Genomic DNA, 23,993 nt, shown 5'->3' on the forward strand with positions numbered 1-23,993 from the left:
GCGGTAGCTCTCTCTGTGCATCCCAGCGCAAATTCCCAAATGGAGCTCTCCCCCTCCATCTCTCCCTCCCTCTTTTGAACAAAGCCAAATATAGAAGTTTGACAAAGAGATGTATTGTATTTTTTCATCTTTAATCAGATGTAACTGACCCAATTAAAGAAGCTGACACAGAGACCATGTAAGATAGCTCTCAGTAAATATTTTTTTCATGGTACTATTTCCTTGACAGCAAAGTTAGTATTTTCTGTACAATGAGATGTTTTGGTATTTTATTAGGATACACTGCCCTCTCTCACAGCCCTAGTGGTATCTGTACTACAGCATAACATAAAGACGCTATCAAACATACTCAAACACATCCCACACTTCCATAACCAGATACTTGTTCACACACACAGACACAAGATGAAATGCCTCCTCTCACACAGTCATACCAAAAACAAAAAAGTATAAATATATTTTTGTGATTCAGCTATACCATATTTGCATTTTAAGTTTTTGAGAACAGTAAGACAAGGGATTTACTCAGTTGGAATTATGCCTAGCTACACAGACAGTTTAGGACTAATGTAATACTGTATATAGTACTCTGGCTCAATGTAAGCATTAAGAATGTTCTAACATTCCGGCTTAGTGTAGATGATGTATGATACATTGCCAATATGCAAGGAAAATCTGATAGCAGTCACAATGAAAATAGAAATTGGATAAATAGAATGAATGATCATTGGCCCGGTGCATGTATAGCTCTGTGACTACATTGTCAAACTCCCAAAGTGTCTAGTATGCATAGTATTAACAGGGGGTTAGCTATTGTAGGCTGTGCTGTAGAGACAGGGCCTGCAGCTGTAGAGCTCCTCTCCTCTCTGTGCAGGCAGACACTGATATGATTTATGGTTAAATTAGGATCTGTATAAAATGTACTATCATAATAGGAGCAGAGCAGTGTGCTTCAGGAGCTGCTGTATAAGCACTTAGACAGGAAGATGTGGGGAGTATGGACTGACTCAATACCACTACAACAGGGTCTACTGCAGACATGCATACATACATACATACATACATACATACATACATACATACATACATACATACATACATACATACATACATACATACATACATACATACATACATACATACATACATACATACATACATACATACATACATACATACATACATACATACATACATACGGAACTATATACATGAACCTAAACGGACAAGGAACAAACAAGCACACTATTGTGCCTATGCTTGCAGAAACATAAATATAGTGTGCAGTACATACACGAATGCATGTGAGCAGACTCACAGCCCTGACCCTCACTTTACTCTTGTTATTTCATAACGGTGGTTGTCTACAGGGACTGCTTCTAAAGTTCTCAACAACTGACACATCTATACATACCAGCAGAAGAAACCACAATGTATCTCTGAGAATGCGGAGACACAATGCAGCTCACACTTCTGAGCCAAGTTCTGAGACAACAAGCTGTGATAGCTAGCTGATTGGCTACAAAGGCTGGTCTGACACACCTGAGCCTCCCATACTGCACACTCTGGTCCTGTGAGACTTGACACATCTTAGATTGTGTGTCCCTATAGTGTAACACTGTGTGGTGCACGGTGGCATACAGGTAGCAGTGGTGTCTCATGACATTCACTGTCAGTCCCTCTAGGGCCCTCCTTTTGCTGAGGTTAACACATATGACTAAGTTCTAAAAATGAAAGGAGGAAAAAAAAGTGTCTTCGAGGTAGCTTTGCGGGGCAGAAATCCTGGACTAAGAAGTAATTGCAGAACCCATTGATGTGATTCAAAATAGTTTAGTGCCAATTTAGCAGATTTAATTTCAACACTGTAACCAGCTCACAGGGCTTCAGTGTTTGCCTGTTTAAAACCTTGCCTGTTAAAATCAGCCATTGATTCAGGCCAGAGAATCCGGTTGAGTGGACTCAATATAATAAATTACACAATTAAGCGCCAGGGAGAAACTAGCCTAAGACTCCTAGTCATCTAGGACTAGTTGAAGCCACCTGCTGGAAACGGATTGATTTCGAACAAGGTGGAACAGTACCCTAACCCCTTATGCTCCCTGGCTAGATCAATTACATTTACAGTGGGTATGCCTGCATTTGGCTGCTCATCCATTCATTCAACATGGCATGTGTCACTGCTAGTTATTTACCACACTAAAACCTCTTTTGATTGAGTATGCCTTGAAAACAGTATTGCATTAGGAGCCACTAAACTCTGATGCGTGGGAGGGGATTGGATGTGAAAAAGCATCACACACCATATTTTCTGCTGACAACACAAAAATAAGATACCAAAAAAAAGAATCTTCTAACCGACGAGCGGATTTGATATAAATCATATTTCCCATTCCTCGTGCAAGCCTCTGCAGAGCCTACAATTTCTCACCCCACTGCATCCTGCATCTGTGCGTAAGAGACAGCAGATCTAATGCACGTACACTACAATGGTGTGTGCGTGTGTGTTGGTTGGTTCTTCTACCCTTGTGGGAACCAAAAATCACAAAAAGGCCCCAGAAGGACAGTAAAACAAGGAAAATGCTCCCTTGTCCCCATTAGAACAAGGGCTATTTTAACCTTTGGGGATAAGGGTTAAGGTTAGAAATTGGGTTTAGGATTTTGATTACAGGTTAAACCTGCAATATGCAACTTTTTGGGCTACCTGACCAAATTCATATAGAAAGGTTATAGATCTTTCATTCTCATTGAACGCAAGTCTAAGAAGTGGTAGATCTGTTCTATGTGCTCTATTTCTATGCTTACCATTCTTAAGTTTCGTTTTTGCGTCATTTACCTTCGGTTTTGTACACCAGCTTCAAACAGCAAAACATTATTTAACGTTATGGAACATATATTTCACAGCAGTTTAGATGGTACAATGATCCTCTTCACTATACTTGCTTGTTTTTCACAAACTAAAATTAGGCAATCTATTAGAATTTTAGCAACTGGCGGTGGGAAATGGTGGAGCAATTTCTGCATAGCGCACCTTTAGGGTTAGGGAAAATAGGATTTTGAATCTAAATCCATTTTAGGTCCCCATGTGTGTTGTGTGGTTGTTTTAATTATTGTGTTACATAAACCAGGTTTCCATCCAACCTACATGTTGGTAAAAAATGTCATGACAGGCCTGATAGAAACAGCAAATGTGTCTGTAAACTTTGCAAATGTACCCCCGAAAAATACAATAGACAAAGTGAGATCTTTTTGTATCAGTAAAACTAATTATGGGAGAAATGGTGGTGGAAACGCCTTTATGTGCAAATATTGATATAATAACCATCTAACCATCATATAGGAGTAAACTTGGAGTCACGCGATGATATGTTGTGTGGTACTCCCACTAGGAATCAAGAAAGCATGCAGTTCATTAGGCTACAAATGAAATAAGTTATGGTAAACTTCACAGGGTGGTGAAAGTGCACAAATAAAATATCAAATCTAATTGTATTTGTCACATGCGCCGATGTCACGTTCTGACCTTTATTTCCTTTGTTTTGTCTTTATTTAGTATGGTCAGGGCGTGAGTTGGGGTGGGCAGTCAGAGAAACACACAATTTTGGGGTTTTGAGTTCAACCTAGTATGGTTCTCAATCAGAGGCAGGTGTCGTTAGTTGTCTCTGAGAATCATACTTAGGTAGCCTGGGTTTCACTTTTGAGTTGTGGGTGTTTGTTTTCCGAGTCAGTGTTTGTCACCACATGGAACTGTTTCGTTGATGCACGTTATTTTTTGTTTTGTTCGAGTGTTCAGTTGTTTTTGTAATAAATCATTATGGACACTTACCACGCTGCGTTTTGGTCCGATCCCTGCTATACACCTCCTCAGAAGAGGAGGAAGAATGTCGTTACAGACGAATACAACAGGTGTAGACCTTACCATGAAATGCTTACTTACAAGCCCTTAACCAACACCACAGTTCAAGAAATAGAGTTAAGAAAATATTTACTAAATAAAAAAAATCTTATCCAATCACAAAGTAATACAAGAAAATGACAAGAATGAGGCGATATACAGGGGGTACCGGTACAGAGTCAATGTGGGGTACAAGTTGGTCGAGGTCATTTGTAAAATGAATATGCATAGATAATAAACAGCGAGTATGTAACGGTTTTCTAGGTGTGGTGAAGGAGAGTCGGACCAAAACGCAGCGTGTAGATTGCGATCCATGTTTAATGAAACAAACGTAAACACGAATAAACAAACACTACAAAACAATAAACGTAACGAAACAGCCTATACTTGTCAACTAACACAGCGACAGGAACAAAGACACTAAGGACAATCACCCACGACAAACTCAAAGAATATGGCTGCCTAAATATGGTTCCCAATCAGAGACAACGATAAACACCTGCCTCTGATTGAGAACCACTCCAGAGAGCCATAGATTTTGCTAGATCACCCCACTAGCTACAATCCCAATATATACACACCAAAGCCCCAAGACAAAACACACCACAATACAAAAACCCCATGCCACACCCTGGCCTGACCCAATACATAAAGATAAACACAAAATACTTCGACCAGGGCGTGACAGAGTAGCAGCAGTGTAAAAACCGAGAGAGGGGGGGGTAGCGGAGAGAACAGTCTATGACTTTGGTGACTGGAGTCTTTCACAATTTGTGGGCCTTCCTCTGACACTGCCTGTTATATAGGTCCTGGATGGCAGGAAGCTTGGCCCCAGTGATGTACTGGGTACTGGGCCGTACACACTACCCTCTGTAGCGCCTTACGGTCAGATGCCTAGCAGTTGCCATACCAGGCGGTGATGCAACCGGTCAAGATGCTCTCGATGGTGTAAATGGGGACCCATGCCAAATCGTTTCAGTCTCCTGAGGGGGAAAAGGTGTTGTCGTGCCATCTCACAACTGTCTTGGTGTGTTTGGACCATGATATAGTTTGTTGGTGATGTGGACACCAAAGAACTTGATACTCTGGAACCTCTCCACTTCAGCCCTGTTGATGTTAATGGGGGCCTGTTCTGCCCTCCTTTTCCTGTAGTCCACGAACAGCTCCTTTGTCTTTCTCACATTAAGGGAGAGATTGTTGTCCTGGCACCACACTGCCAGGTCTCTGACCTCCTCCCTATAGGCGGTCTCATTGTTGTCGGTGATCAGGCCTACCACTGTTGTGTTGTCAGGCTGTTGAAGTTGTGCTTGGGCACGCAGTCGTGGGTGAACAGGGAGTACAGGAGGAGAATAAGCCTGCACCCCTGATGAGCTTGATGCTCCTTTCCAATAAATATCTAGGGTCTTAATCTGGTGACATAATGATCGATGCTTGGCTGACATTTGATAAGTAAAAAATTATCTGAAACATTATGCGGAATAAGAATATTAGCATGAACATCTGTCATCAATAGGATGAAAAGCTAGCTATAGAGACCAAAGCATTGACTGAAATCTTGATCCTAGTACTTGGTCGGCAAGTTGATTTCATGGATGACCATGGTAATAAATGCACTTCTTCTAATTGACAATTTACTATTCACCTCACAAGACAAAAAGTTAAAGCAACATAACCTCAATCCAAAGGAATAAATCATTTTCCTTGCACTACACTGAGCACGCCTCGCTTAACCATCTACCCCCCCCCCATCTCACTTTTCTGTTCTCCCCAATCCCCTCCACCTCCCATCTCCTCCCTTTCCATGTCTCTTTTAAATTGTGAGGAGCTGACCCCTGCCAGCCGTCACTGCTTGTCAGCGCTCTAATTGACACTTAAATCTTCCTCTGTTTAGCTGGAGCTCCACAGTGGAAAATAATACTGCAGGAGGTTTCTATAGGAACCACCAGGCTGATATACCCTCAGCTACACCCACTACACCTTAAAACCTATAGGCTGAGACTTCTACACATCAGGGTAGAGGAGTTTAATAAGGGGGCGTGACAGGACAATGGCTCACTGAGACAGAGGTTCAACATGAATTATATCCTACTTGATCTGTTGAGGTGTCAAAAGCCAGGCATCAACATTATTGACTGATCTCTTTGATTTGAAGAGGAGTTGAAACAACGGTAGTGGCATGTAGCACCCACCACTGTGCAACATTAGAAGGGTTCGGCCTGCTAACACTCAGAGTTCCATCAGAACAGGAATGGTATTTGAGTTGTTTTTACTAGCCAGGAGAGCAGGTGAGCTTGCCTTCCACCCCTGCCGTAACTATATCTGGAGTATGGGTGAGGAGGGGGACAGAGGTCTTTCTACACTGAGTGTACAAAACATTAAGGACACCTGCTCTTTCCATGACACAGACTGACCAGGTGAATCCAGATGAAAGGTATGATCCCGTCTTGATGTCACTTGTTAAATCAATTTCAAATGAGTGTACATGAAGGGGAGGAGACAGATTAAAGAAGGATTTGTAAGTCTTGAGATAATTGAGAAATGGATTGTGTATGTGTGCCATACGGAGGGTGAATTGCAACGCTGCTGGATTGTTCACGATCAACAATTTTCCCTGGGTATGGTCCAGCACCCAAAGGACAGTGGGAAGCATTGGAGTCTACATGGACCAGCATCCCTGTGGAACACTTTTGACACTCAATATTAGGATGGTGTTCCTAATGTTTGGTATACTCAGTGTACATGTGTGTTCCTAGTAAACATAAAGCTTTGCAGGTCTTTGAAGACACAGCAGGCCTGTTTGGTTCTCTCCTCTGACTGTTCATCTCCCCGGCCAGCCTTTCAACCTCCTCTCCATTAATCTCCATAGGCCTGCCAGCAAATGACAAGTTCAAATAATCATGTCATGAATAAAATAATTGAATTGGAACCAGGCACAGAAATGTAAATGTTCCAGCATTTTACAGTTCCTTTCTCCTGTCCTTCGAAGCAGTCAAAGGAGCGAGATTATACTGTACTGACTGATGTTGGCAGGCAGCATGGTGTGCCTAGTGTTCAGGATCGCCTGAGTTAAGCCTCCTCTGTGCTGCTGAAGAGATGTATTGGCACAACAGCATTAACACACTTCAAATATAATGTAAAAATATAAAATAAAATAAAATTGTATTTTGTCACATGCTCCGAATACAACAGGTGTAGACCTTACCGTGAAATGCTTACTTACAAGCCCGTAAACAACAATGCAGTTTTTAGAAAAGAGTTAAGAAAATATTTACTAAATAAAATAAAATAAATAAAATAATATACAGGGGGTACTGGTAATAATATACAGGGGGTACTGGTACTCAGTCAATGTGCGGGGTACTGGTTAGTCGAGGTCATTAGTACATGTAGGTAGGGGTAAAGTGTCTATGCATAGATAATAAACAGCGAGTAGCAGCAGTGTAAAAACAAAGGGGGATGGAGCATTTGATTAATTGTTCATCAGTCTTATGGCTTGAGGGTAGAAGCTGGAGGAGCCTTTTGGACCTAGATTTGGTGCTCCGGTACCGCTTGCCGTGCAGTACCAGACAGAACAGTCTGAGTGTGACTGGGGTGACTGGAGTCCTCCTGAGAATTTTTTGGGCCTTCCTCTGATATCATGGAATCTAAACCAGCAACACTGTATGTGCAGGTCTCACACGTTGCAAACAGAGACACTGACGCAATAAACCATCTTCTCTGAAATTGAGGGTAAATTCTGGATTTAAAATAGACCTACCAAATCTCTATCTCCGGTTGACAAAGGACTTCTAGGCAGACGACACACAGGTAATTGTAGAGCGGTCTGTCTGTAAAGAGCACGACCTTCACAAATCCTTCAGTAATGAAGGTAAACCTAATAACCCATGTGGATCACAAACGATGCCCGGCTAAACATGATTAAGTGTCACTGAGCATTGCCTATGACATAAGGAGGGGGGCAGCAAGATGTCCAGTGAGCCCTAATGGAGATGCCAGAAAGACTAAATGGAGGCAATGATGGGCAGGAATGGAGAAGTGAGGAGGGGCAAGCTGTTCTGATCCTTCTCTGATAGAGCATGTTGATCTTTGTTTGAAGACAATTACATTGTTTTTTGAACGATGTCTGTTTTTAATCAAGCTATGTCTAATCCTATAACTTTTGGAAGGATATTTTCTACCTACTTCATAAATCTAAACCAGATCTATCGTCATTTGATCACTTTGTTGTTGCAGAAAATTGTCCTGCGCAGCAGGAAATGCAAATAGTGGTGTATTCAAGTTGAAAAAGGTATCTAAAGTTTGTAATTTCCACAAAATATTTATTGATTTGCCCTAGTATCAACCCCTAAAAAAATGTCCATTAATTATAATCTACATAATTCACATTTCCTGTTGCAGGATTAAGATAGCCTATCTGAACACTGTGATTTAGCATTTAGTTCCTAAAACGCTACATGAAACCGGACAAGTACGCACATCCAGTGTAACACACCTATGATATATTATCATGAATAAGCACACATGGCCCCCCGCCAGATACTTTCCTAAATAGTTTTTTCACATTGTCTAGATAAAAAAACTAAATGGACATGGCAACCTCAATAAGTGACTGTACACCCACACAACGTTCCGGGCTCTGTTTTCTACCATAAGCACTTTAGAATCCATGAATTTCCACTGTGAGCGAGTAGGCTTCTCCCCTGGCCCTGAGAAGAGATCTGTATGTGTCTCTAGCATATGGTGGAATTACAGCTCCAGATTCTCCTGTTTGGGAGGTGGCACCGATGGGATTGTTGGTGTTTCAATTGAGGATCTCCATCTAATTAAACATCTTCAACAAAGTTAGAACCAGACAGGAATGGTGCTAAATATCAGCAAAGCTTTTTTTCTCACTCGGACAGATTTAGCCCGTACATGTCTCTCTATGACCCGGTTGTATAGACCACGGTTTCTCAAACTCGGTCCTGGGGCCCCCCTGGATGGAAGTTTTGGTTTTTGCACTAGCACTACACAGCTGATTCAAATAACCAATTCATCATCAAGCTTTGATTATTTATTAGCTGTGTATTGCTAGGGCAAGAACTAAACGTGCCGCTAGGGAGGGCCTGGTGTAGACTATAGCTATTTAATGCTTAGCGTGAAACCAACTCTTCTGAGAACTAATCATTTTCTGGTAAAGAGGGTTTGGGTTTGGTCTTCTATCTTGCCTTTGTTAGATTGTGAGGAGTCGGCAGTTTGTTGAGATAAAAGGGACTTGCTATTCTGGTTTTAATGATCATGTAAGGTCAAGGGCTATGAAGGCAGATAAAGGCTCATGACCTTCCTGACATCAATAAGGTCTTGAATATAGAGGGAAAGAGTGAGAGACAGGCCTACTCTCCACACTCAGCAGATTAGTGTATAATAGGAGGGCATCACTCTCAGGTTGATGTTTCTGTTAAACTTGACCTGCGGTTTTGACATGGTAACGAGACGCATAATAATTCAACTTCCACCACTCGACATCAGGTTGGCTAACAGGTATGCAATCCTACAGCAGTAGATTACTTTTCCAGATCAGAGCGCTGTGTGTGTGTGTGTGTGTGTGTGTGTGTGTGTGTGTGTGTGTGTGTGTGTGTGTGTGTGTGTGTGTGTGTGTGTGTGTGTGTGTGTGTGTGTGTGTGTGTGTGTGTGTGTGTGTGTGTGTGTGTGTGTGTGTGTGTGTGTGTGTGTGTGTGTGTGTGTGTGTAGTGGCCAGAAATACGGCCGCTGGAGTGGGATTGACTGGACAGCATGAGGCTGCTGGGAAGGGTGCTCTACCGTTATGCGCCTTCATGGCCCTGGTACGCATACACACATTTTTTTTCACATGATGTAGGCATTAATACAAATGTACAGTCACTGACTCAAGCGTTCACATTCCGCATGGGTTCACACACAACAGCGTCCTTCCACACTCAACATGACAGCCACTAATTTATACCCCGCCACTGCCAAAGGGTGTGTGTGTGTGTGTACTATGTGGGTCGTTCCATCTCAAAAAGCACAAGAAAGAGGATTTCAACATCCACTATCTTAGATTGTTCTGAAATCCTTTCTGTGGTTAGAAACAGATAAGATAAGCATCCCTGCAACATTATTTTGTTGAAAGAACATATGAACTCTATAGAAATTAAGCTAATTGATTGCACCAAAATTGGCCATTTCAATATGTTTCATTCATATAATAGTCAGTTAATATAGTACCCAGCATGCAATTTGGACCAAACCTCTTCTTAATAATGATTAAGCAATGGTCAAAAGCAACCCACGGACCCACCCAAACCACACACCAAGCCCACCCCAATGGCCAGTATACAGTATCAGTTCACTAGTGTGAAGCTGCGGCTAAGAGTATTGCTTCTTCATACTATGTATCTATTCTCAGTGAATTTGGTGATGGTTATTTTCCCCTTTTTAGCGAAATGTGTTATTGAAGTTGTCATACAACCTGATATTACCAGAGGCTGACCACTAGATGGTGCTGTTCCTGCTATTAGGTAAAAAAAGTGTGAATCATTTTGACCCCCTTCAATGTTAATTCATGACTGAACCTTTAAATGATAAGGATTTATAAATGTATAGTTAAAGTTTACTGTTAGAACAATGCATTTGCCTAAATACATCTCAAATAAAAATAATTAGAAAAACGCTGGAGCACTACTCATTCCTCCTTTCACTTTATTTTCTTTTTTCAGCGCATTTTCTATTGCAGTGATGACGCTACAAGCTTCAAAAGATATTGGTGACCACTTGCAGTGGTTGGTGCCTTATGGGATACCTCTGAATTTTGGCAAGAGTCCAAGTGAGATGTCTCTGTGTCCAGTATGAAGGAATTTAGAGGTAGTTTCGAGAGCCAATGCTAACTGGCGTTAGCGCAGTGACTGGAAGTCTATGGGTATCAGATGATACTTGTTTTTGGTACATAACACGTGTCCTCTCTGTTTCGCCAATAAGTGCTAAAGCTAATGTGCAGGAATGCTAATCTAATAATGCTAATAATGTTTCTAACTGCAGAAACTATTTCAGAACAATCAGATGGTGGGGGCCATGGCTTGCTGAAATGACATGGAACAACCCATGTGTTTCGACAGAGATGAAGAGAGAAAGAGAAAGCAGAAGAGAGAGGGTGAACCAAAAAGTCTAGAAAAAAGGGGAAAGGATGTTGAAGTAGGCTACTCCTGCATGCAAGATTAATGAAAGGCAATAACAAGATAATTCTGCATGAGATCTTAGTGGTTTGGGGAACACTGCAAGATTTGAATACCATTACACAGAAAGGTTCGCGGGCAAACAACACAATATGAATTTATGAATCCCCTCAAGAGCAATTTAGGCGTCAATGAAAGCACAAAACCACAACAGAAAAACAACAAGCCATTCACGGTTGGAGACCATTAAACAGGCAGGGAGAGAGAAAAACAAAAAGACAGACAGACAAACGGACACACACAGAAAGACCGACAGAAAGCGAGAGACTGACAGACAGACCACCCAACCAACCGACAGACAGACATGTCTCTACATCACATGTAGAGACTCCGGGCCTGTGGAGGACGAGTTGGCTAAAGGGGCTCTACTACGGTCTGTAATGGCATTTACCAGGCTTGCACAGTGTGCCATATCCAAAAGCAATAAAAAAACATTTGATTTGAACTCTGCAGTGCTGGCTTCATGCAAGGAGAGGGAGGAATAAAGATATGGAGAGAAGGGGAGAGAGGCAGACTAAAAGAACAACCACCAACAGCTTGCTGGGGCTCCCTGTGTGTCTTCTGTGTGACTGTGTACCTACAGTGCAGTTAGCGTACAAAAACACACTGGAAGTCAGACTTATTACGCTGGCACAGAGAACTAAGTAGGGCAACCAGAAGTACTACTACAGCTGTAGTTAAGGAGAAACAGATTTAGTCATGGCTACCATAACACAAGAGCAAATGCTAACCTTGGCACATTGCATCAACCAGGTTTACAGTGGGTCAGGCAACACTGGATGCCTTACTTGTACATGTTGGTATTGTAGTCAACAGAAAGTGTCTGGTATTGTACATTTTTGGTATTGTAGTCAACAGAAAGGGTTTGGTATTGTACATTTTGGTATTGCAGTTAACAGAATGTGTCTGGTATTGTACATTTTGGTATTGTAGTCAACAGAATGTGTCTGGTATTGTACATTTTGGTATTGTAGTCAACATAATGTGTCTGGTATTGTACATTTTGGTATTGTAGTCAACAGAATGTGTCTGGTATTGTACATTTTGGTATTGTAGTCAACAGAATGTGTCTGGTATTGTACATTTTGGTATTGTAGTCAACAGAATGTGTCTGGTATTGTACATTTTGGTATTGCAGTCAACAGAATGTGTCTGGTATTGTACATTTTGGTATTGCAGTCAACAGAATGTGTCTGGTATTGTACATTTTGGTACTGCAGTCAACAGAATGTGTCTGGTATTGTACATTTTGGTACTGCAGTCAACAGAATGTGTCTGGTATTGCAGTCAACAGAATGTGTCTGGTATTGGACATTTTGGTATTGTAGTCAACAGAAAGTGTCTGGTATTGTAAGTTTTGCTATTGTACAGTAAATTCCCTCACCAAGCTCTATCAAATCTCTACAACCACAGCACAACATGTTATGTCACCATGCTGGTCTCTTTCAAAAGCCCATTCATATGCACAGCCCACCACAGGCTAGTGTTAAGAGTTTCTCTCTCTCCCACTCAAAGTACTCTCAGCCCCAGAGAGAGGTGTGTTGCAGCGAGTCAAGCCACACCGTACTGTGCGGTGCTAGACTGGGCTAGGCTGGACAGGGTGAGCAGACGGTTTCAGTGTCTCCACAAGGTGAACCTGTCAGTGAGTCTTGGAGGGCTATTGTCCTCACCATGTAAGTGCTGCATACACACACACTCCTTCAAACACACACACTTCCCCCTCTCACATTGCACAATGTCTTCATCTATCACGGCCGGGGACACCAGACCAGGCAATCTCTTCCTCATGTCTATCCGCCATCTCCCGTTATCATTCTATCTTCCATTCTCACTCCAAGGGCAGCTCCGCATTCCTCATATTTTAGCTTGATGCCTTGTTGACGTGCTGTCTCACCCCCCCTCAAATCGCTCTCGGTCTGATGTCTACTCCTCCAACTCCCATGCCCCTCCACAATGTAAAGACATGAGGAGAGAAATCCCATTTGGAGCCTAATCCAGTACAGATCAGTGACTTAGAGCCATTAATGCCCAGGTAAATCTTTCTATCCTGCAAGACTGAGGAGTGAAACAGCCTCCTCAAGAGTCAGCCTGTTAAACAAGCGGCCGTGGTGGGGAGGTATACAACTGACGGACGGGAGTTAATAAATTGCATTTAATCATGACAGCGTTAAATCTGTTGGAGGGAGGGAGGGTGATGGAGGGAGGAAAGACAGAAGGGAGGAGAGAGGGAGTATGAGAGAGGGTGAGCGTATCCCCGGGAGACGCAGAGGGGTGCGCATCTATCAAACGCACACGGCTCTGTGCTCGTCGCCAGCGGCGGGGGCTGCAGTCAACTTCAGGAAATAAGAAAATGATTAAATGTGATTTAATGTCACGCGCCACGCGGGGAAAAAGCACATCTGTCAGCCGGAGAATGATGTTATTACACCTTCCTCTCTCTCACGCTCACTCACTTTCTATCTCACTATTAGTCTACAGATATGTTTCCTCTTTCCATCCTCTTTCTTCCCATCCCTCTTTCTGGCCCTCTCCGTTATTCACCTTGCTCTTCTTTCCATTTCATACTGAGAGATTTCAAAACGATTGTGACCACTGGACAGGATTGAAATACTGTAGGAGTTGATAGAACTCTGATTAAACACAGAGCTGCTCAAGCGCCTGTCTACTACACCTTTCAACACAGTCAGAAATACATGTGTCGTTTCTGGCTCTACTGTTGTTCAAAAACATTCAAACAGTGTCCTTCACGGAGGATGCACAGATCTGAGCCAAAACCTTTACACACTGCCCCCTCCATTCCACTCTGCTGCACTGCACCCATCACTGTACTTACCCTGGCACTTCCCACCGTTAGTGGGGTCTCCATGGTAACCAGGCATGCAGGTCTGGCACTGCAGTCCAGTGGTCAAGTTCCTGCACTGCTCACAAGCACTGCCATTGACACAGGTACTGTGGCCATTACACTGGCAGGCTGGGAAAGAGAGAGATTAACAATGAGTGTTGTTATGTGGAGGGGGTGTATAGCTTTATGTCCGAAGCCAAAGGAATAAAATAAACATGTGAATGTATTTATGTTTATTTATGGTTGCATTGAGGTGCTACATGATGGGAGTTGTAATGAGTTTTTGTGTGAGCGTAGTTACATGGGTCGACGTACCTAGGTGTATGCATGCATGCGTTTTTCTCTGTGTGGGTGTGTGTTGACTCACCAGGGCAGTGGATGTAGGCCCAGTCGAACCCTTTATCTCTGGGGCAAAGACCAGGCTCCAGTAACATGTCTCGGGAACTCTCCCTTTCTCTGGTCTGTCTGGAGGGGCTCTTCATGGGCCCGCGGTATGAACCCTCCATACACTGGCCTTTCCCTGTGTTAGTGGGGTCTCCACACCAGCCACATTCTGCCTGATCCAAACACTGGCCACATGTCCTCAGGCCCGAACAGTTCTGAGCTAGAAGGGGAGAATGAGACCGAGAAAAATATATTTAGACACATTTACACTGAACAAAAATATAAATGAAACATGTAAAGTGTTGGTCCCACGTTTCATGAGCTGAAATAAAAGATCTCAGAAATGTTCCATACACACAGAAAATGTGTTTACATCCTTGATAGTGAGCATTTCTCCTTAGCCAAGAAAATCCATCCACCTGACAGGTGTGGCATATCAAGAATCTGATTAAACAGTAGGATCATTACACAGGTGCAACTTGTGCTGGGGACAATAAAAGGCCACTCTAAAATGTGCAGTTTTGTCACACAACACAATGCCACAGATGTCTCAAGTTTTGAGGGAGCTTGTAATTGGCATGCTGACTGCAGGAATGTCCACATCAGGCTTCTTCACCTGCTAGATCGTCTGAGACGACAGCTGATGAAACTGTGGGTTTGCACATCCGAACAATATCTGCACAAACTGTCACAAACCGTCTCAGGGAAGCTTGTCGTCCTCACCAGGGTCTTAACCTGACTGCGGTTCGACTTCGTAACTGAAGTCTTGGATGGCCACTGGCACGCTGGAGAAGTGAGCTCTTCATGGATGAATCCTGGTTTCAACTGTTCTGTGCTGATGGCGTTGTGTGGGCGATAGGTTTGCTGGTGTCAACATTGTGAGCAGAGCGTTCCAAGGTGGCGTTGGGGTTATGGTATGGGCAGGCATAAGCTACAGACAACAAACACAATTGCATCTGCTGCCATCACCTCATGTTTCAGCGTGGTAATGCACGGCCCCATGTCGCAAGGATCTGTACACAATTCCTGGAACCTGAAAATGGCCCAGTTCTTCCATGGCCTACATACTCACCACCCATTGAGCATGTTCGGGATGCTCTGGGTTGAGGTGTAAGACTGTGTGTTCCAGTTCCCGCCAATATCCAGCATCTTCACCCAGCCATTGAAGAGGAGTGGGACAACATTCCACAGGCCAAAATCAACAGCCCGATCAACTCTATGCAAAGGAGATGTGTCGCGCTGCATGAGGCAAATGGTGGTCACACCAGATACCGACTGTTTTTCTGATCTATGCCCCTATATTTTTTGTTAAGGTATTTGTGACCAACAGATGCATATATGTATTCATGTGAAATCCATAGATTATGGCCTAATGGATTTTTTTTTCTCCAATAGACTGATTTCCTTACATGAACGGTAAATCTTTGAAATTGTTTCACGTTTTGTTTATACTTTTGTTCAGCGTATTTAGACACATTGTAAAGTCCCTTATAGAATACTTGGCTGCTATTGATAACATTAATCAGTCGTATAAGTAAGCACTGTTACATCCATCCACCTAAACAACACATAAATAAAGTAGACATTTGTTACTCATTACTTAATTCATTCTCTTGGCAGTGGGAGGTAATGCTCTCCAACACTTTCTTAGACAGCCACTGACTCTTAATCTAATAGCCAGCTTATTCATTATTTAATGGATTAGAGGGTGGGGATTCATTTACGGTTTTTCATTTAGAGAGAAATGATTCCCAACTTTAGGACAATGGGGTATTTTTGGATTGAAAATTAGTGTTATTGAGCCAAGGTTATCAAGAGCTGCCGGGGTTATCAAGAGCTGCCAAGGTTATCAAGAGCTGCCAAGGTTATCAAGAGCTGCCAAGGTTATCAAGAGCTGCTAAATGTTCTCAAGGCTTGAGTTGAAAAAGTGTGTTTATCATGGTGCTGTAAGCCTTTATCATGTACACACTCTTCACGTCATCTATTGAAAGCTGCACTCTGACTCAGGCCTTCCAACCAAAGAGTGACATTTTGAAAGCATTACATTTTAGCAAACGTGCCTTTGTTCAGTCTATCAGAGATGGGAGAGGGCTGCGGGTGGCAGCCATATTGGAACCCGTCGGACTGTCTGACAAAAGTGAAAAAGCAGGTGGTTGGCTGACGACAAAGAGTAAAGCCCCGAAGCCTAAGGAGAGGCAAACGTCTGTTCATCCCATAGCCCCAACATCAAAGCCCACAGGGCCAAACACAATTTATGTCCGCTTAATGCATTCACTGAACACTAACATGTGCAGCATAGGCACTTTAACAAGAAGGTGAGGGCGTTTGGTCAGTTTAGAGGACAAAGTTAGCTCAAAAAGCCTCTATGGAGGTGCATTTACTCTCCATATAAACATTTATGTACTGTAAGTAAGCTTTAAGATGTCCATGCTTTCAAAGACACTTCTGACGTACATATACAGTGGGGCAAAAAAGCATTTAGTCAGCCACCAATTGTGCAAGTTCTCCCACTTAAAAAGATGAGAGAGGCCTGTAATTTTCATCATAGGTACACTTCCACCATGACAGACAAAATGAAAAAGAAAAATCCGGAAAATGACATTTGTAGGATTTATTTTATGAATTTATTTACAAATTATGGTGGAAAATAAGTATTTTGTCACCTACAAACAAGCAGGATTTCTGGCTCTCACAGACATGTAACTTCTTCTTTAAAAGGCTCCTTTGTCCTTCACTCTTTACCTATATTAATGACACCTGTTTGAACTTGTTATCAGTATAAAAGACACCTGTCCACAACCTTAAACAGTCACACTCCAAACTCCACTATGGCCAAGACCAAAGAGCTGTCAAAGGACACCAGAAACAAAATTGTAGACCTGCACCAGGCTGAGAAGACTGAATCTGCAATAGCTAAGCAGCTTGGTTTGAAGAAATCATCTGTGGGAGCAATTATTAGGAAATGGAAGACATACAAGACCACAGATAATCTCCCTCCATCTGGGGCTCCACGCAAGATCTCACCCCGTGGGGTCAAAATGATCACAAGAACAGTGAGCAAAAATCACAGAACCACACGGGGGGACCTAGTGAATGACCTGCAGACAGCTGGGACCAAAGTAACAAAGCCTACCATCAGTAACACACTACGCCGCCAGGGACTCAAATCCTGCAGTGCCAGACGTGTCCCCCTGCTTAAGCCAGTACATGTCCAGGCCCGTCTGAAGTTTGCTAGAGAGCATTTGGATGATCCAGAAGAAGATTGGGAGAATGTCATATGGTCAGATCAAACCAAAATATAACTTTTTGGTAAAAACTCAACTCGTTGTGTTTGGAGGACAAAGAATGCTGAGTTGCATCCAAAGAACACCATACCTACTGTGAAGCATGGGGGTGGAAACATCATGCTTTGGGGCTGTTCTTCTGCAAAGGGACCAGGATGACTGATCCATGTAAAGGAAAGAATGAATGGGGCCATGTATCGTGAGATGTTGAGTGAAAACCTCCTTTCATCAGCAAGGGCATTGAAGATGAAATGTGGCTGGGTCTTTCAGCATGACAATGATCCCAAACACACCGCCCGGGCAACGAAGGAGTGGCTTCGTAAGAAGCATTTCAAGATCCTGGAGTGGCCTAGCCAGTCTCCAGATCTCAACCCCATAGAAAATCTTTGGAGGGAGTTGAAAGTACGTGTTGCCCAGCAACAGCCCCAAAACATCACAGCTCTAGAGGAGAACTGCATGGAGGAATGGGCCAAAATACCAGCAACAGTGTGTGAAAACCTTGTGAAGACTTACAGAAAATGTTTGACCTCTGTCATTGCCAACAAAGACTATATAACAAAGTATTGAGAAACTTGTTATTGACCAAATACTTATTTTCCACCATAATTTGCAAATAAATTCATTAATAATCCTACAATGTGATTTTCTGGATTTTTTTTAACTCATTTTTTTAACTCATTTTATATGTCATAGTTGAAGTGTACCTATGATGAAAATTACAGGCCTCATCTTTTTAAATGGGAGAACTTGCACAATTGGTGGCTGACTAAATACTTTTTTGCCCCACTGTACATAGAGTACCAATTTAGTTAAAGTGACTAAATATAATCTCCACCGCCTGTCCTTGATGAAGCATAGTAGTCACATCACAATAAATGCTATGTCATTAGTACCACCTGCATCCTCCTTTATAAGCTTATACTCTTATATGTTTATACTATTGCTAATACTATTTTATAAGTCATTTTTTTATTTTATTTTATTTTATACTATGGCTGAATCTGCACAATTCAAACACTTGTCGCCCCCCCCCCCAATCTTAAATATTGTACTATAAATGATGCATTCTTGTATTATACCTAGGCTAAAATGTTTATTCTATTCTACTAATCCATTTACTTTATGTCTGTGTCCTTAACATTATTACTACTTCTTGTTGCATTGCCGACAAGGAACCTGCAAGTAAGCATTTCGTTGGGCGGTTTATACCATGTGTATCCTGTACGTACGACCAACAAGATTTAAAACTTGAAATGTTAGCTTGACCGCTTCTTTCCTAAATAAATTGAGTTCCTTTCCAGAAACATAGTCTCTATTGAGGATGCATTGGTATTCGTGCTTCTGACATTCAAGCAAACCATGTGAAATGACATGTTTTACTGCATTCAATGCTTACAAAGAAATGTTCCATCCATAACGTATGGATTCAGAAGCAGAGGTGAGCTTGGTGGGTCAGTTAAATCTGTTTTCTTTGACAACATCTGAGAGATTGAACTTGTTAGTTTCCTTCTTTTAACTTGTTGTCGAGCATAAGAGGGAAACATTTGTTTGTGATCCAATAGTTAGAGCCTGGTTATAATAATACATCATACATCTAAATGACTGACTGGGGCCTTTCAGATAGTTTATTCAGGTTTGGCCATCATGGAGTAGCTAAACAAGTCAACTGGTTGTGAGCACAAGAAATGAACAAATAGCTGTGAAGCACGTTGAAGTAGGAAACACAAGATAACTCAACAAGAACCCATAAGAGACCAAAAGGTATGAGAAAGTTCCAAGATGTTCTCTTCCATTGCCGTGTGGAGTTTGCTGAGTGAATGGTAGAATTTGCATTTTTGCCAGAAGTTTGAGTTTTTTAACTGCTTGCTACTATTTCCATAAGCAGAAAAAGTGTTTGTTGAATTTTCTCCCCAAATGCTGTGCTTCAGAGTCTATCCCTGTTGCATTATTCAACCATGGTGCTGATTCATTTCTAGGTTCTCCTGTCTTTTTCTCCAACCACAATCTTGTGCTTCACAATTACAAACACAGAGGCTCTCCTCTTCCCTCTCCCAGCCTCAGAGAGGCAGAGTTTGCACAGTGTGGAAATATTATCTTCCTAAACTCTAACAGCTTTTAAGGCTTTCTAAAGGGCTCTTGTATTTGTTTAAAGTTCAAGCGAAAATGCCAGTCCAAGTAGCAAGAACCAAATAGCATAATCCCTCATTTTAAAGGTTTACTCATACCAGAGACTATAGTTCAATACGCGATCATATGGGGCTACAAACTCAAAATATTTCATCATTCTGACATCTACTTCATATTTCAGGAGGTTCATACCCTGTCCTCGTTAATATTCTGTATTTTTCCATTGTGTGTTGAGAACTATTTAAATAAACATAACCCAGCTCTGTGACAGATCTCTGAATGAAGCATCTGGGCTTGTCTTTGGAACAGCTTATCTTTAAAAAACTGTTAACGAATTTTCTCCTGCTCTGTGACAGATCTCTGAATGAAGCATCTGTAGGGAAACTAGAGTGATGTTCTATTGCTACGCCAAAACATAAGCTACGTGGATAGTCACTTGTTGAAATGTCCTTGAGTAAGGAATGTTTTGGGGGTTTTCAAGTCCCTCAGTCGAGCACCTGATTCCCTTTATGTTCATGCTGAGCTGAAGTGCATTTGGGTCCACATTTCTTTCCATTGCTACATAGCATTCTGTGTGAGCTCAAAGGCGCAAGGCGGAAGATGGTTGATTGCTAAATGGACATATGCAAGTGTTGGTCAGGTTAATGCTGCTGGAGATTCGGGTGGGGTGGTGTGCCAGGCAGATGGATGGGGATGGAAAATCACTCTGAGATGCAAGTAAGTGAGCTCTGCCCTCATCGGATGCCTGTGTGTGTGTGTGTGTGTGTGTGTGTGTGTGTGTGTGTGTGTGTGTGTGTGTGTGTGTGTGTGTGTGTGTGTGTGTGTGTGTGTGTGTGTGTGTGTGTGTGTGTGTGTGTGTGTGTGTGTGTGTGTGTGTGTGTGTGTGTGTGTGTGTGTGTGTGTGTGTGTGTGTGTTGAACCTAACTAAAGAGAGCAGGGGCCGGGCTGTGTTCTAATTACCTGCTGAAATATGACCTCAACACGGAGAAAGACCATTTCCAGGAGCAGCAGCAGAATCACATTGTGTTCAGGGGGACATTCTTTCAGGAGCACAGCCAGATTGGAGTCGCTGACCTCCCCCGGGCCTTTCAAGATAAATACATCCTGTGGCTACTGGCTAGTACACCAAAAAGTTAATCTTGCTTCCTGTTTCACCCAATATCCCCTCAAAACCAAAACACAAGTAGCCACCTACCTAAAAAGATATGGAAAGATACTGTGGATGGGGAAATGGCAACCTTGAGGGGAAAATCTTGGCAAGGATTTTCAGTTGAAGTGAACAGGCAAAGAACATACACAAATGGAGTTGAATAATAATTACATTTTGTATATTTGTTATCTCCCTACAAAACCCCTAAACTTGATAAAATAATCCAAAGGCGAACTATGACATTCCTTTAAATTAACATGTTGAAAACAAAAACACATTAGCACAATGCCACATTGTGTTTTTCTGTTACACTACATTTCTTTATCTCTACGTTCTGAAGCCAAAAGCCTGATATGGGCTTAGCATACACACCGACGCTACATCAACTGATTTACATTTTGATTGGATCCATATTGTCAGGCTTCCGTGAGTTGCATTACTCTGGAGGACAATAAAAACAATAGTACAATTTGCCTAATTACATTCCCCAAATCTCAGAACCGATAGATGTTTGTATAGAGAGTTTAGTGGAATCAGAAATGTCAGGCCATAATATGAATACTCCACAAGCACACTGACCATCACTTAGCAGCTGAATGCTAATGACTTCAAACTCCCCTAGTGAAATGGCACTGAGAGGATGTGGCCTAATTGTGCATACCATTGTTGTTTTACATAATGTCACGCACTGTGAATACTGTCGCTGCTGTGGTATAATGAGGGGGTTGTTCAAGCAAATTATGTGACCATGGCAAAATGTGGTGAAAGCTCTTTCCCTATTTGTTTAATTGTTCACATGACGAAAAGTGGTAAAAACAGAATCCATAGACTGCTGACAGCATCTTGCTCCTTGCGTCGGACTATAAGAACAGAAACTCGCAACGTGTTATTGTTGGTACCAACATCTGCTTGACAGGAGTTTCAAAAGTGCCACTGCGAAAAACACATATCCTGTTTATGTGCACCTATCTCTCTCAGCAAAGTCTGGGGGTTATCTGACACAACAGGATCTATACATCAAGATCAGACCTTTTAACGGAGGGCTTTTAGAGCAAAGGAAACACTAACAGCGAGGGTTTTCATGGAGTTGGATGCACGTCGATACGTTATTGATTGTTCCCAGAGTACCCAGGGACAGGGACCAGGGTGGAATACACCGAAGGGTCTAGGGAAGTGGAAGCACCTGACTGACTGTAGAGCACAATGAGTCCGCAAACATCCAAAAGAGTCTGATCTCACGGAGCAACAATAACCCTGAGGAATTCACTACTAACACACAGGAGCTGTGACTCTTTTGAACAGAGTGTGTGTGTGAGTGAGTGTGAGCATGAGCGTGAGAGAGAGCGAGAGACTTTTTGCAATAATCTATTTGCCCGCATACCTTTGGCGGTTGTGTTGAAGATACGCACACAGTGGAAGCTGAACATTTTGACCTGTATACTCACAGACGCAGTCTCCAGTCTGCCACTCCAGACACTGTCCGTAGGGGAAGGAGATGACGTAGGCGTTGGAGTCCACACAGCGCTGGGTGCTGCTGCACCACATACACTCCATGGCCTGGCTGGTGCAGTTGGCACAGGTGGTACGCAGGGAGCAGGGCACCTTACACGGGCGGGCACTCTGATTGGGGCTCACTGTGGAAAGGTGAAAATAAAATAATATTTAAATAACGTATGTGCCCAGCCTAAAAGTCATGCTAAAAATAATCTGTGGGAGTTTATGTACATTTGCACTGCCTCTAAAATATAGACATCTTATCTCAACCTTGGACAGAGTATTTTTGCAGCAGGTATACCCATAACCATTCATGTACCATTTATTATATTAAATGAGTCATTTAACCCAAGAGCAGACGGTAAACAATAGTAATTTCCTCCCTCAGTCCGACCCCATCATTTGAGCTGATTTCGGCAGGTTGTATCGAAGTGGAAGACAACTCCTCAGTGGTGGAGGAAACAGAAAAGTAATAAGAAACAGCAGGATGTCTTTGGTTACCCATTTCCACTCTCTGTCAGTGCAAAGTCGCGCTATGGGAAGTACGGCGGCCAAAACTGCACATTTGAGGCCTCATTTTCTTCGGCTCCCCAGCTATTCTGGGCTCCTAAATGAGTCCAAGCACGGTTCAGTGCGGCTAAAAGCAGACAAAATAAGACGGTGAGTCAGACGGGCCTGCTCGTGTTTCCAGTTTCCTTGAATGCGTGAGAGGGACAGTCGGTCACTGAGGGGCCATGATGGGAAGGAAGGTCAGCCACTGTCAAACAGTGGTAGAAAAAGTAACCAATTATAATACTTGAGTAAAAGTAAAGACGCCTTAATAGAAAATGATTCAAGTAAAAGTGAAAGCCACCCAGTGAAATACTACTTGAGTAAAAGTATAAAAGTACAGTATTTGGTTTTAAATATAATTAAGTATCAAAAGTAAAAGTATACATCTTTTCACATTCCTTATATTAAGCAAACCAGACGGCGCAGTTTTCTTGTTTTAAAATGTATGGATAGCACACTCCAACACTCAGACATCATTTACAAACAAAGCATTTGTGTTTAGTGAGTTAGCCAGATGAGAGGCAATGGGGATGACCAGGGATGTTCTCTTAATAAGTGTGTGAATTGGACTATTTTCCTGTCCTGCTAAACATTTGAAATGTAACGAGTACCTTTGATTGTCAAGTAAAATGTATGGAGTAAAACGTACATATTTTCTTTAGGAATGTAGTGAAGTAAAAGTTGTCAAACATATAAATAGTAAAGTAAAGTACAGATACCCCAAAAAACGACTTAAGTAGTACTTTAAAGTATTTGTACTTAAGTACTTTACACCGCTGCTGTCAAACACTCCAGGCTATGATCTTCTCCAGTCATAAGGATGCTCTTCCTAAAACAATATCTCTCCACTAACACTCTGTCCCCTTTTAAATTCTCTAGTGAATTTGGCTCATTGTTAATGATGATGATGATGATTGTAAACTTTTCTCTCTAATTCAGAAGTGCCTGATTGAGCTTTAGAATAATGAGAGCATCTTGTCGGGCTGTATCACCGCCTGGTACGGCAACTGCTCCACCCACAACCGTAAGGCTCTCCAGA

The 23,993-nt window shown here is 42.3% G+C and overlaps 1 protein-coding gene across 1 annotated transcript in view; it reads right to left on the reverse strand.

Annotated features, from left to right (window-relative positions):
• The window catches only part of LOC124038304 (attractin-like protein 1), a 354,502-nt gene that overhangs the window by 208,207 nt on the left and 122,302 nt on the right, over positions 1-23,993 (reverse strand). Inside the window, exons 18-20 of the mRNA XM_046354014.1 lie at positions 22,354-22,542; positions 14,331-14,567; positions 13,955-14,092 (exon numbers count right to left, since the gene is read on the reverse strand). Of these exons, the coding sequence (XP_046209970.1) occupies positions 13,955-14,092; positions 14,331-14,567; positions 22,354-22,542 (564 nt within the window). The remainder of the gene's footprint in view (positions 1-13,954; positions 14,093-14,330; positions 14,568-22,353; positions 22,543-23,993) is intronic.

The sequence above is a fragment of the Oncorhynchus gorbuscha genome, linkage group LG06, assembly GCF_021184085.1.
Source record: "Oncorhynchus gorbuscha isolate QuinsamMale2020 ecotype Even-year linkage group LG06, OgorEven_v1.0, whole genome shotgun sequence".
Lineage (NCBI taxonomy): Eukaryota > Metazoa > Chordata > Actinopteri > Salmoniformes > Salmonidae > Oncorhynchus > Oncorhynchus gorbuscha.